This window comes from Clarias gariepinus, chromosome 9, assembly GCF_024256425.1.
Source record: "Clarias gariepinus isolate MV-2021 ecotype Netherlands chromosome 9, CGAR_prim_01v2, whole genome shotgun sequence".
NCBI classification, from domain to species: Eukaryota; Metazoa; Chordata; class Actinopteri; order Siluriformes; family Clariidae; genus Clarias; species Clarias gariepinus.
The window spans coordinates 33376542-33390721 of NC_071108.1; the positions used below are offsets into that span (position 1 = coordinate 33376542).

Sequence of the window (14180 nt, forward strand, 5' to 3'; positions counted from 1 at the left end):
TGTTTATATTTCATTCCTGATCATCACTCATATATTTTTTTCTTTTATTGCCTAATTAGTGGCTAAACAATAGATTAAACCCGGTGGATGTGTCTTGGATATAAAATGAGTGTAGAATTCAGACGGATGTTGAGTCAAATGTCAGTCCCTCCCTCATGAGATCCATACTGGAACAGACCCACGACCTTTAATCCCTCAGGCCTCTGCAGATCCCTCAATAACCCACACACAGAGGAAGTATAATAAAAAGCTTAGCCGGGCCTTTAAAGGTCTTTGTGCTGTGCATGCCTGGCAATCAGCTCGTTTAAAAATTATTGCCACCCTTATTATTAATTCGTAGATGCCAGTATACAAAAAATTTATGAATACAGAAGATACATGTAATATTCTGTAATATTTACAAAATATGGAGACACCTGTAGATGATCCTGATCCGGTTGAATGGCGACGCGACATCATGGTGTGTTATGCTTGAAATCTGTACACATACGTGGAATGTCATGTCAGACTCAAAATTAAGTGACAATTGCATGTGTTATAATAAAATAATAGCAATTTTTGTTCACCTCATTAATGACAATATAGTGACGGAGTCAAAGGAATTTTTGGTTGTCCGTAATATTGTGGTGATGTTAATTTGGCAGTGTTATGGACATTGGGACAACATCTGTATTAGTTTTTTTATTTTAATTTAGAACGACTATGATGAAATGCTGTCAGAACAACGTTGACTACATGACGATGGGAAAAAAACAACGACAATCAACAATGTCAATTGTTAACAGCTCTATACAAATAAAATTGAAAATTGAACCAACACACTGTTGCAAAACAACATTAATACCAAACCGATTGCCTGAGAAGGACTCAAATGGCAGTTGCTGCAGCAACAGCACTGTGTGTTTTCCACGGCACCACTAGGGAACACGGTGTTGATGCTAGAACATGCAGGTACATAGTAACAACAGATGCCACAAAAACACAGAACAACAGCCGTTTACTTTAATAATATTAAATTCCTAAGCAGCCAAAAGGGTACAAAAACAAAACACTTAACATCTGGGATGTTTTCTGTGAAAGCAGACACGATGCGGTTTAGACGCTGTGCAAACGCCATATTTGTTTGTTTGACTGTTTTTCGGTTGCTTCCATCGAGGGGTCGCCACTGCGGACCATCCAATTCACAGAACAACTTGGCGTGCGAACCCCCCCATGTACAAATCTAAGGGACCATAGACTTGCTCAGGGATTGTGCGAATGGATATTAAATGCACCAAGTAAAGGCACCAAAATTGTATTTGCAATATTATAAGTCGTTTATTCAACATTATCTCAACATCAAAGTCATTTTAGCTTTCAAAAACAGCATGGTCCCAAAGGGGAATGTAATCCCAACATAATTACAGCTAAATTACAACGCTCATCCAGTGTTAGGGTTACTGTTAGGGTAGTATTAACATTTCATCATTACTACAGTATGAGTGGGACTGATAATAAATAAACCATTACGGACAATAGATTTCCTAAACTTCATGATTATAATTTTGAATAAATGGTGTCAAAATACCAATTACTTTATTGTTATTTAAATCTATAAAGCACCATATTATATATAGATGTTGCCATTTTATTAGATTTATTTATTTTATTTCATTTTTGGTTCATTTATTTTGACTTGATATTTCGTAAAAACATGACAAACTGACTACTATTCTTACCAAAATAAAGGATGAAAAAGAAAAGTACAAATAAAACAAGTTAAATAGGCAAATATTTAATGTACAGCAATTAATAGACATAAAACATAGTTGTCTAAATGTTACAAATAATAAAAGTAATAAAAAAAAATACAATAAAATAAAAGCTAACTAAATGCTTAAATATAAAAACATGTTTTAGCTGGATTGTTTTTTCTAGTCGTTGTGGAGCATGAAGAAGGGTTATTGCTTGATGTTATGGCACAATTTAAAACAAACATTAAATAATAGCAAAAAATTTTTATAGTTGGTTCTAAAGGAAACAGGTAGCCAATAGACTGATTTTAAAATTGCATTAACAACATTAGTCTTCAGCTGACTTAAATTCTGATTTATATAAACACACACACACACACACACACAGTCCTCCAGTATCTTTCCTGCATGCTGCCACACCTCAAGATTTGTAGTCTGATCTCCTACTAAATCGATTAGCCATTAAGCTGCCGAGACTGCGCTGCAGAAGCAGAGCCGAGCGAAATGGGGGAAGTGTTGTGCGATGACGTAAGCTGTTTCAGAGCACACACAGCCTCTTTTGTCTCCAGATTTAGAATTTGAATAAAACCACTGATTAGAAAGTACAAGGAGGATCCAGGAAGTCTTGTTAAATTTAGGTCAGTAGTTGTAGAGAATGTTCGTGTGTGTGTGTGTGTGTGTGTGTGTGTGTGTGTTGTGTATGTTTTTGCAGACTAGTAGATTAACAAGGTTTAGAGACAGCCCACATGTGCTTTTAAAAAACACAATTCCTTCAATCTTGTTTTCTCCCCCGAATGAAGTGGCGAGACTTAAAGGGCAACCCGCTAATATCCCATCTGCTCGGTTGCCTCTGGTCATCGCAGGAAAGCCCTCGAGACCTCTGAGATATTCCCTGCCCCCTCCATCATGGCAGACAATCCGACAAATCTCACATTCTCGCTCTCTAAGTCATGCCAACTGTATAAAGGCAGCTGACTGTATCTTGGCCTTCCCCCTCCTTTATAAAGATTAGATATTAATATTCCACTGCAGGACCAGCCCTTGGATTTTTCCATCCTAGAGGCTCCATTAAACCTTTTCTTCCACTGTCTGTCGCCATCACCTGTGGGCAACATGCACATTATAAGAAAGGCTCTGCATCATGGCAGCCATTTTACTTTATTGTTAGTTTCCTATGCAACAAGCAGCAGAGGGAATGGACTTACTGTAGGTGCACTTACATAATGGCTCTGTAATTGCCTGGAATAGGAAATGAACCGGGCTTAGCTGAAAACACCTCCCCTACCAAGCTCACCAAGGAAGAAATCACATGCTAGAGTATGCAGGGAATTGCAAATGCAGTGTGCATGTGCTTGTCGAAGAACTTACGTACACTTGGTTGATGAAATACCATTATATTATCCACATGCATGTTAAAATTACCCACATTTTACAATCAAAACCATTCAAGGCACAATTAGTCATAATGCACAGAGTCTGTGGCCCTATTTGGACTAGATTAGTTTTACTCAGGAAGCTATGGTATTGTAAGTGTTGCTTGCATATCTCTGGATTTAGAGTCAAATGTGAATGTTTTATATGTTTGGAAAGCTTAAGGCTTGATTTGATATGCAATGCTTTTCATCCAAGAATGAATCTGGAAAAAGTGCCATCCATCTTTTCATGCATTCTGGAGAAGTGTTATCTGACTGGAGAGTAAAATTAGTATAGTACAGCAGTAGATTTGAGTTAATCAGCTTGAATGTTATGTTTTATTGGCGGCACAGTGGCTTAGTGGTTTGTGGTTATGTTGGTTATGAATGTGAGATTTGTCTGTGTTTTTTGACATTTGGAATTCCCATCTGCTTATTTTTTTAGTCCGTGTTTGTTTATTTAATTGCATTTTTGGAATGTCTGTACGTTTATATGTGTTAACATTGTATGTTCTATGTGTATATATGTTGAAACTTTTAAACTTTGTTGCTGCCACCTTGGCCAGGACTGTCTGGAAGAAGAGATAATGTATCTCAATGGGACATTCTTGGTACAATAGGATAAATAAATGAAATTAAATAAAAAAATCTCCCTATGCTTGATGGGTTTCCTCCCACACTCCAAAGACATGCAGATTAGGTTAATGGGCATTCCTAAATTGCCCAAAGTACTGTGTGTGTGCGTGTGCGTGTGTGTGCCCTGAGATGGATTGGCATCATGTCCAATGTATCAGTGTCCAAGGTATCCCACCTTGTGCCCAAGGTATCCCACCTTGTCTCCTGGGATAGGCTACAGGTCTCTGTGACCCTGTACAGGATAAGTTGTACAGAAGACGATAGATGATTATGTTTTATTATTCTACGAGGTGGCGTAGAACAATAAAACATAACATAACAAAACATGGCGGAGCCATGGGTATAAAGGTACCCATGGCTCCGCCATGTACAGATCCTGACGCCTGTGTACTACCATTACCATCTGATGGTGTGTGCGGTCAGCTCGCTGCATCTTCTCATGCTGCTCCAATGTTTCGGCATATATATTGTTACCTCACAGTGTAATATAAAAGGTGATGACGCTGTCTACCTAGGGTTAGGTACAGTCAATGACTGTTACCAGTTAAGGGGCACCAGCTACACTGGCACAGGCATTCCTTGTATCTTCCTCGAATGTAATGGTACACATCACAGTATGAGCTAATATATTATTACCTCACGGGGTGATATAAAAGGTGAAAATGTTGCTGTCTACTATGACATTCAGTGACACTGTGAGGGTCGCCCACTACACTGGCCTTCTGCTCCACTGGCATACTCGAACAGTATGTTCCTCGAATGTAACGGTACGCATCACAGTATGACATGAGCATTGAAGAGGACGCTGCTGCCTACCATTACAGTTAATCAGGAAGACCTATGACATGTCCACAGTATAACATAGCATTAATGACACTGTCTGATGTTGAATTTCCTACCTGTTATTATATATTAATTATGGTACTAAGGTGCCTAGTTTATGATTATAGTTTTGTTTTTTTAGGTTTTCAATTTTGCTGCATAGTGTGATATTTTATTCCTTTAAGAATAAGACTTGTCCTCATTTAATAGGTTCTAGGTTCCTCAGAATTTGCTAAATAATCTCGTTATTTTTCCCCTTCAGTATAGTAAATACTGAAATATAGTTTATGCAACAACAATTATTTCATAGTTTGTACCCAATATGTATGTTTATATGTTTACAAATTGACATATTAGCGGTGAAGTGATATAGGAGCTAGCATGACTTAGTAGCTAGCATGACTTCAGCCATATGCAGAGCCGTGACAAAGCTCCACGTACCCGGTTTGAGTGACAGACCACGTAGACCAATCAACGACGACTACGGCTGGTCTAATCCGATTTTTGAAAATCTCAACCAATAGCGCACTGATACCGGGGTATGGGGGCGGGTCTTAAATAGTGCTCTTATAAAGGGGGAAGCGCTGTTTTCCGGCACTTCTGTTGAAGAAAAGGAGGGACAGCATTTCACATTTCTGAACTACCTCTGAAATAAAAAGCAAAAATGAGAGAAATCGTGCATCTTCAGGCTGGCCAGTGCGGAAACCAGATCGGAGCCAAGGTTAGTTTTCATATAAAGTTCTCTTTAATATTTAAATTTTTTTCTTGAAATATATAAAATTCATTCAAACAAAATTCGCATTCTTGATAATTTTAATAAAAAAAATATATATGTATATATATATATATATGTATATATATTTTTTTTTAAATCATATTTCCAAAATGGTATCTATAGTTTAAGAAATGCGAATTAGTCACCTCAGGGAGCAGACACTGCGGCTGTGTGAATGAAAAGAATAAAATGGGTCGCCATAACCATGTGCTTCCTCAATTTTTTTCCCCTTTTACCTTAGCGCTGCTTAATAGTTAAGAGGAAATAAATAAGTAAAAATTTAAAGCATATTTTTAGACATCAATTTGCTTCAGGATATTCGTATAACGTGGTGATATTCGTTGGGGGAAAAAAAAACCTGTCAGTTGGCGGGCGATTTCTGTGACAAAGACGATGCAGGGAGGCAAATATGCTTTTTCTTGATATTCCTAGAATTTAACAAACATTTTGTAGCAATATAAACTAAATTAGTTGCACGTTTGATGCATTTTTATGCACAATTTCAAGTTTATTCATTTTGGCCTAAGGGCCCAGACAAAACACAGGCCAGCCGGGCGCGCGCACCGCGCCTTTTAGCCGGATGTGGGTGGGGTAGGCGGAGTCTAAGTGACGCAACGTAAAAAAATAAAATAAAAAAATCCCGCTGATGGATTTCAGCCAATCGGCGACAAGACCGCGCGCGCCCGATTTCTGCGGCTTAAAAAAATCGAAATACTGCGTCATTTTTTTTTTTTTTTTTTTTGGCGGTTAAATTTTTGAATGCGCGTGCTTATTAATGAACGTCTCTGATTGGTGGCTTTCCCCCCGCGCGCGCGCGCCATATAATCAGCCCGTTTAAGCGATTTGGTGCTGCATTGCGGTTACGTAGCCATTAGGTTTTTAGATCAAATCGATATCAAGATAAATTACCTTTCAACTTTTCATATAGTAATTGAACGTAATATACACGGTTTCTTATGCAGCCATGTTTATTTCTTCATTCTAAGTATGTTGCAGCCTCCTTGTATTTAAATATGGTATTACACACTTATCATAAGATGTGTAAAGTCCACTTTGCATGTACAAATATTTTATTTTATTATTATTATTTTTTTAGTTCTGGGAAGTTATTAGTGATGAACATGGCATTGACCCAACTGGCACATACCACGGAGACAGTGACCTCCAGCTGGACAGGATCAATGTCTACTACAATGAAGCTTCAGGTACAAACATTTTGTTTTTGTGGAATATGGAACATGTATTAATGTTTGGATTGGCCCTTACTCATCTTATTTTGTTGTAGGTGGGAAATACGTGCCCCGTGCTGTGCTGGTAGACTTGGAGCCTGGTACCATGGACTCCGTAAGGTCCGGTCCTTTTGGACAGGTCTTCAGACCAGACAACTTTGTCTTTGGTGAGTATTGGGTTGAGTTTGATCATTAGAGATGAAAATAGTCTAGTAGAAGAGTACTTATTGTCTTTCTCATATGAATTATTCAGGTCAGAGCGGTGCTGGAAACAACTGGGCCAAGGGTCACTACACAGAGGGTGCTGAGCTTGTCGACTCTGTGCTCGATGTGGTGCGTAAGGAGGCCGAGAGCTGCGACTGCCTGCAGGGCTTCCAGCTTACCCACTCTCTGGGTGGTGGCACTGGGTCGGGTATGGGCACTCTGCTCATCAGCAAGATCCGTGAAGAATATCCTGACCGCATCATGAACACCTTCAGCGTGGTGCCCTCACCCAAGGTGTCAGACACTGTCGTAGAGCCCTACAATGCCACATTGTCCGTGCACCAGCTCGTCGAAAACACAGACGAGACCTATTGTATCGACAACGAAGCTCTTTACGATATCTGCTTCCGCACACTGAAGCTGACAACACCCTCGTACGGTGACCTCAACCACCTTGTGTCCGCCACCATGAGCGGTGTCACTACATGTCTCCGTTTCCCTGGTCAGCTCAACGCAGATCTGCGCAAACTGGCCGTCAACATGGTGCCCTTCCCTCGTCTGCACTTCTTCATGCCCGGCTTCGCCCCACTAACCAGCAGGGGAAGCCAGCAGTACCGCTCGCTCACAGTGCCCGAGCTAACACAGCAGATGTTCGATGCCAAGAACATGATGGCTGCCTGCGATCCGCGCCACGGCCGCTACCTTACCGTCGCCGCCATCTTCCGTGGCCGCATGTCCATGAAGGAAGTCGACGAGCAGATGCTCAACGTGCAGAACAAGAACAGCAGCTACTTCGTTGAATGGATCCCCAACAACGTCAAGACAGCTGTCTGTGACATCCCACCACGCGGCCTCAAAATGGCTGCCACCTTTATCGGCAACAGCACTGCCATCCAGGAGCTGTTCAAGCGCATCTCCGAGCAGTTCACCGCCATGTTCAGGCGCAAAGCTTTCCTGCATTGGTACACTGGTGAGGGTATGGATGAAATGGAATTCACCGAAGCCGAGAGCAACATGAACGACCTGGTGTCCGAGTACCAGCAGTACCAGGATGCCACGGCCGAGGAAGAGGGCGAGTTTGAAGAGGAAGGAGAGGAGGAAGTTGCATAAATCTTGCTTGTGTATATGTGTGTTTGCCAAGCTGTAATATTTTTTCTGATCTACCTGGAACAAATCTTTCCAAAGTTCAGTTTGTGTTGTTCTGCTGTCCATTCCTATTCTGTACAGAAACGTCATTAAAGTGCTCTTTTGTTAAAGTGCTAAAGTGTTGTCCTTGTCTTGCTTTGCACATGAACAGGAAACTAGAATGATTTGAAGAAACGAACACCAACATTTTCTCTGCACTGCTTAATGAGATAAGATTGGGTTTCTTGTGTAACCTGTTTAGTGTGTGTATAAGCTTTCTTTTAGGCAGATTAACTTATCAGAACATCCTCAGGCATAATCATGATCTGCTTATGCTGCAGAAGGACTACATACCTCAGACACCTTGGTGTAGGTTGGTAGTGGAGGTTAAATAAAGTACGTGAAGTAAGGGTTGAGTTTAAGCCTTATGATTTATATATATATATATATATATATATATATATATACCCCCTCCCCTTTAATTAAACTAGATCATATTTTTAGTTTTACAATGTGTTCATATAACTTTGGAGCAAATCATTTCATACCAGGACTATGAATGCAATTTTAGTATGTGCCAGTCTTTAAAGTACTAAACAGTATATTAATGGACATTTTCACACAATTAAAATTGATGCAATTGAGTTAATATGCTAACCTTTAGAACCTAAAGCAAGTGATTACATGATAAAGTACAAATCCAACTTAGCATTAGTAAGGTGGTAGATTTTCTTTCCCTTTATTTACTTTCCTCCAGCTTTTTAAGTCATTAAACCAGCATGGTGTAAACCTTTCTTCACTCATTTACAGGCAATTTTCTATGAATTTCCTGACAGACTTGTTAAAACATTTTTTCATGCTAATCACCATAGCATAGTTTTAGCATTAAAAATCAAAAGACCAGGAATACCACTTGAAAGATTACAATACAGTGTAGAAACACAATAGAATTAAGATATTAACAGAATTAATTATAAAACAATTATATATATTCTATATTCTAATATGAAGTGTATCAAAAGTAGAATTAGCAATAAGTTATTTTGTCTGTAAACACAGCTGCTAGCAACATTAGCTAGCTAAGATTAGCCTTCAGGTGGACTCATGCACGCTGCTGTTTGTTTATTTCAAACTTAAATCATATAAAATGACGTTTGTTTATTTTAAACATAAATTATCTGATAAAATGATTATCTTCAGTCTATAATTTGACTGTGAGGATCATTTGCATGCTTTTCAGTCAAACCAACACTGTTCTGAATTAGTCATATCAGTTGCCAAGGCAACAGTGTAAATTGTATATTATTAAAACTATAAACGCTATCAGAATGATAACTAATGATGTGTTATGACTCATATTTTGTCACTGTACAGTAAAGTGCATTTTTCAACACCGCGTTAGTCCTTGTGTGGAAAGGCCTCGCCACACGAGGGCGCTGTGGACTAAATTATTCTTCTTTTCCACAGGAAGTAGGCAAGAATCCCCAAGCTCAGTATTAGCAAACTCCAGCAGCACACCTTCTTAACCTGGCCCTCCAAAGTCTGCTTCTCCCCAAAGCGAGCCACAAAACCTGACTTGGAGGAACACACATACACTTTTAGTCTTCACCGCTGCACAATTATTATTCCTATAGACATACACACTAAAATTATGACCTAATATTGAGGATGTCTACCCCCCACCCACCCATTTTGCCACCATTACTGTTAAAAAATGGGGGACCCAATCAATATTAGGCAGGTGGTCATAATGTCATGGCTGATTGGTGTATGATCACATATATCTTATTTATGATAGCTACTGCCCTTTTTAGTACATATAACCCCCATAGCCCTGTTTCTACATTCGTTATTTATTTTATATATGATACTCATGCATTCTGGTTAGATGCTGACTAAATTTAATTGGCTTTGTACACGTATTTTGCATAATGACCATAAAGTTAAATCTAATCTAATCTGTGATTCATTTGATTTCCAGGACATATTCTAGCCATCCATTTGGGGGGCATTGGTGGCTCAGTGGTAGGCCTGGGTTCAATTCCCACCCAATGCCCAAACCCCAGCCACTGCATGTAGTGCTGGTCCCAAGCCTGGATAAAATGTGAGGTTGGTTTCGTCAGGAAGGGCATCTGACATAAAACCTGTGCCAAGTGTATGTGGAAAAGGTTGTCTGCTCGGGTTGGCGACCCCTCAACAGTTCAACAATTCTATCCATTTATTCATTCAAGCTTGGTTGGCTGCAGCTCAGGTCGCCATGCTGTAATGGAAAGTTATGTTCCTGAGGACTCCAACCGTCATGCAACCTACAACCATGTGCATACTAAACGCAATCTGGAAATGCCAAATAATCTACAAAGCATGTCCTGGAATTGTAAGAGAAAACAGGATTTCCCTAAAAAAGATTCAACCTTCGTGGACCAGAGGCGAGATTTGAATCAACCCTTGGAGATGCAAGGTGATAGGGCTAACCAGTAAGCCACTGTGCACCATAATGCACCAGAGACCAACATAGTGTTATGATACAATCTTTGCACCAGAATGTGTTTTTAAGTAAGCAAGGTACAAGTTTTATCATAAAACTATGGGGCTATGTATTTATTTTTTAACATTTGCTTTTAAAAAGTGTCAAATTAATAAAATATAACCAAACATCATTCACTTACTCACTCATTATCTATACCACTTTGTCTTCTTTATAGGGGCATGGGGGGCCAGGGGCCTATGGACGGGGTAGCTATTTAACGCAGGGTACACACACACACATGCTCTTTCACACACTACAGGCAAATTGGAAATGACAATTAGCCAAATCTTCATGTCTTTGGATTGTTCGAGGATACCGGAGTACTAGGAGGAAACCCACTAAGTATGGGAAGAACAGGCAAACTCCATGCACACATGGGGGAGGGGGGGGGGGGGCATTGAACCCGGACCCTAGGGTGAAAGGTGACTGTGTCAATCACTCTTCATCGCCAGACATCACTCCTGCCCCATTACATAATTTTGCTGCTTCTAAAATTATTATCTGGAAATCCAGATTACTGTTAATGCCTGAAAACTGCAGTTCCTTAGTAGAAAGATTTCCTTCCACTATCTCCTTCAAACTTACCCATCCTCCCTTGTCCCTGAGTTCAGGGCAGATGACTCTCTCAACATAGCTCCCTATAGACTGCTGGAGCTGGGGTAGGACGCTGATCATGCCACGTTGCTGGCAATGTAGTGCCATCTGACCAGCAAGCACAAACACAGAGAGTACCGAGCTCCAGGGCAGGTCCCCGTGCCTCGTCTGAGAGAAGTGCTCGTCCAGGATGGAAATCAGCATAGAACATGCTGTCTCCTCCGTCACGTCCCGGAAGACACGCGGCCAACGTCGGAAGAAGATCGGGAAGCGCAGGAGGAGCTCGTCTCCTGCGTGTCGCAGCGCTGCTGAGGCTGGAGAGGGAGCCGAGCCTATCGGGGTGCCTGGTTTCGCTGTTACATAGTTGATGTAGTCGTAGGCCATTAGGTAGGCTTCTCGAACCAGTGGATCAGGGCTGGACAGGCCCTCACCAATCACAGGCTTGTCGAATAGACCCATCAACAGTGTATCCGGTCAGAGTTTTCAATTGGGAATCTCTTGCATGATGTTCTGCAAATATTAATCGCACAAGCAGAAGCCTACTTAGGCTCATTTGCTTAATGTTATTGAGGAATTTGTTGTGATTCTTCAACTTTTAAATGTCTTAGATACAAGGTGCGCTATGTTGTTCTTTTGCTAAACATATCCAAACATATCCAAATGACTTACCCTTTGAGAATTTTCCAAGACGTCCAGCATTAATGTCCAGCAAAATCTGGCAGAACAACAATGTTTAAGCTCTTTTGTCTGGTTTGTCAGTCAGCTGTGTGTGCACACGTGTATGTTTGTGCATGTCTACTACTATTTCGGCCCTGGTTATATTTAGCACTCCTGCTAGTCAACTGTGCACAGTCTTAAAGCCCCCGCGTGGTTCCTTCTTGACTTGGCAATTCTGTCGGTAAAGCTGGTGAACACTAAAGCATAATTTGTCCTGTTGGTAACAGGCACTATTTAGGATAATAATAAGTACTTTGACGGAATTCTAGAATAAATACAAGTTGGGATTTCATTTGTTTTTGGAAGCAGAATCCAACAGTTCTTCAACATTCAATGAGATCCCAGATTTATAAAATTCCTTTATCAGCGGAACTGAGTTGTGTGTCATAGCCTAGGGCAGGCAACAGGTGGCGCACAAGTCAAACCAGTGTGTTCAGTATTGGCGTCCTCTTTATTATTTTTTTTGCAAGGAAAAGTCTTTAGGACTTCACTAAAAAAACATATTTAACCATAAGTATTCCTTGTCCTATTTTATTTTAAAGAGGTGTGGTGATTGACTGCTTTTCTATAACTAATATTATACAATTGTAAATAAGGACAGAGGAACAAGTTGGTGTTAAAACAAAATAAGAGGTGTTCAAGTCAAACTGGGATTTTTAAATACGCAGAATAACAGAACACGGTTATGAGAGTTACTTCCTTTATTTTTCTATATAATTCTCTGCTACACTAATGCACTAGTGTTTCACTAGCGCTTGGATAACATCAGGGTAAAATGTTTTCTCAGAATGCCGGAGCCATGAATGGACTCCCTGAAATGCTGATCTCCCAGGAACTCCTTTAACAGCCCTTTCCTTTTAAAGGGACAAAATGGCCTGGTTTGATCATCAAAGGCGTTCTCATAGTGCCCACCCACACCACATTGTAGGAAGTGGCTGGGATTTATTGCCACATCCTCCATACAGTCCTAACCTTGCTCCAATCCATTTCCACATTATTGGGCAAACATTAAAGGAGTTCCTGGAAGGCCGGCGTTTCAGACGAGAAGCTGGCAGCCTGATCGTGGATCCGGTTTACTGAGAAAACTTTCTAACTTGATGGTATCCAAGTACTAGTGAAACACTGGGATAAGTGCATTAGTGTAGCAGGGGATTATATAAAAAAATAAAGGGCGTTTTTTACTCTCATACTGTAATTGTGTTCTGTTATTCAACAATCAAAAGTCCCGCTTTGACTAGAACCTCCTCTTTTATAAGGGGATAAAATGTGACATCTCATGCTTTGCAATATTTTGCAAATAGATACCCAGATTACTTCAGATTGTGAGGTTTTAGGAAAGCAATTAACAGTTGGATGGAAACAGTTGCTCCGATTCATCACAGCAACAATCTGTCCGGTTTTATTCCTTACATGTGACTTTGTTGAACCTGGATCACGCAGTCACTTGGAGCTCTACCAATAACCAGGTTTGTTTAAAGACAAACACAAAGATTGTTTAACATTTAGAAAGAATGATGGTCGTCTTATCATCGAATCGGTCTAATCTGTAAGCCGTCTTTATATTTCTTCCCTTCCTGTCAGGCTTTCGTTCCGGAAACATAAACATATCATTCTTGCGGTAATTAATAGTGCTTATTAATGAGCCCGGGTCTCATTGTTGTGCGAGGCCATGGAGGCTTTCAAAAGAGCACGACAAAGCTTTAATATGCGACAGTGAGCTGAGTAATTGGTACAAAGTAGGCCTCATCATCACTATTTCTGCCTCAAGTACTAATTACTTTTAATTAAGTGGAAAAAGCACATCACAAAGAAGAAGAAGAACGGATACATTTTCTTGATTGATCCGATGCGCATGAACTGACTCCTCATGTCTTCATAACGCTCGGCGGGGGTCGTTATTGTTCTCCTGACCTGACTCATTTGGAAGAGCAATCAGGACTGACCTTATCTGGCACCAAAAGGAAGATGAAATGAAAAAGCTTTGAGACTGGGAGAGATACTGAAACACAGGGCTGAAGAAGGAAGTAACAGGTACTCCTAGGGAAAAAGGGAAAAATGACTTTTAAGTGCTCTTGATATCGAAACATGTGTTTTTGAGGGTTTTTCCCTTCATTTAATGTACATCAATATTTCACTGTATATAAGAAAAATTGAGCTGTTCTCACTCTTTGTCTTTTTTAACTACGTAAAACTCACTTTGTCCTTGATAGTCCCGACCCTGATAGTCGTCACTCATGATTATAAACTGTACATGAAAATTATATTGAGTTATAATTTTTTTGTAGTTTAGGAAAGATTTTTATTTTGAGAAAGACAGAAAAATTGGGGGGACAAAAACATCTTAAGATAACCTGGGTTTCGAAATTGTGCCAACTATTTGATCTAATAATTTTCAAAGAAAAAATA

The 14180-nt window shown here is 40.0% G+C and overlaps 2 protein-coding genes across 2 annotated transcripts; one reads left to right on the top strand and one right to left on the bottom strand.

Moving 5' to 3' along the window:
* The first annotated feature begins 5176 nt into the window (after positions 1–5176).
* tubb2b (tubulin, beta 2b) lies at positions 5177–8075 on the top strand. Its single transcript, XM_053503495.1, has 4 exons — positions 5177–5324; positions 6475–6583; positions 6664–6774; positions 6861–8075. The coding sequence occupies exons 1-4, from the start codon at positions 5268–5270 to the stop codon at positions 7919–7921; spliced, it is 1338 nt and encodes a 445-aa protein (XP_053359470.1). The 5' UTR covers positions 5177–5267; the 3' UTR covers positions 7922–8075.
* Positions 8076–9239: 1164 nt separating this feature from the next.
* Positions 9240–11516, bottom strand: bcl2l16 (BCL2 like 16). The gene is made up of 2 exons (XM_053503500.1): positions 11049–11516; positions 9240–9511 (listed from the first exon to the last, which is right to left on the bottom strand). The coding sequence occupies exons 1-2, from the start codon at positions 11514–11516 to the stop codon at positions 9380–9382; spliced, it is 600 nt and encodes a 199-aa protein (XP_053359475.1). The 3' UTR covers positions 9240–9379.
* Between the last annotated feature and the right edge of the window lie 2664 nt (positions 11517–14180).

Excerpts from the sequence above, each read along its gene's own strand:
- tubb2b (XM_053503495.1), top strand. The coding sequence starts at position 5,268 with ATGAGAGAAATCGTGCATCTTCAGGCTGGCCAGTGCGGAAACCAGATC. Across the intron at positions 5,325-6,474 it reads GAAACCAGATCGGAGCCAAG|TTCTGGGAAGTTATTAGTGA; the intron begins GTTAGTTTTCAT and ends TTATTTTTTTAG. Across the intron at positions 6,584-6,663 it reads CTACTACAATGAAGCTTCAG|GTGGGAAATACGTGCCCCGT; the intron begins GTACAAACATTT and ends ATTTTGTTGTAG.
- bcl2l16 (XM_053503500.1), bottom strand. The coding sequence starts at position 11,516 with ATGGGTCTATTCGACAAGCCTGTGATTGGTGAGGGCCTGTCCAGCCCT. Across the intron at positions 9,512-11,048 it reads TCAGGGACAAGGGAGGATGG|TCAGGTTTTGTGGCTCGCTT; the intron begins GTAAGTTTGAAG and ends TGTTCCTCCAAG.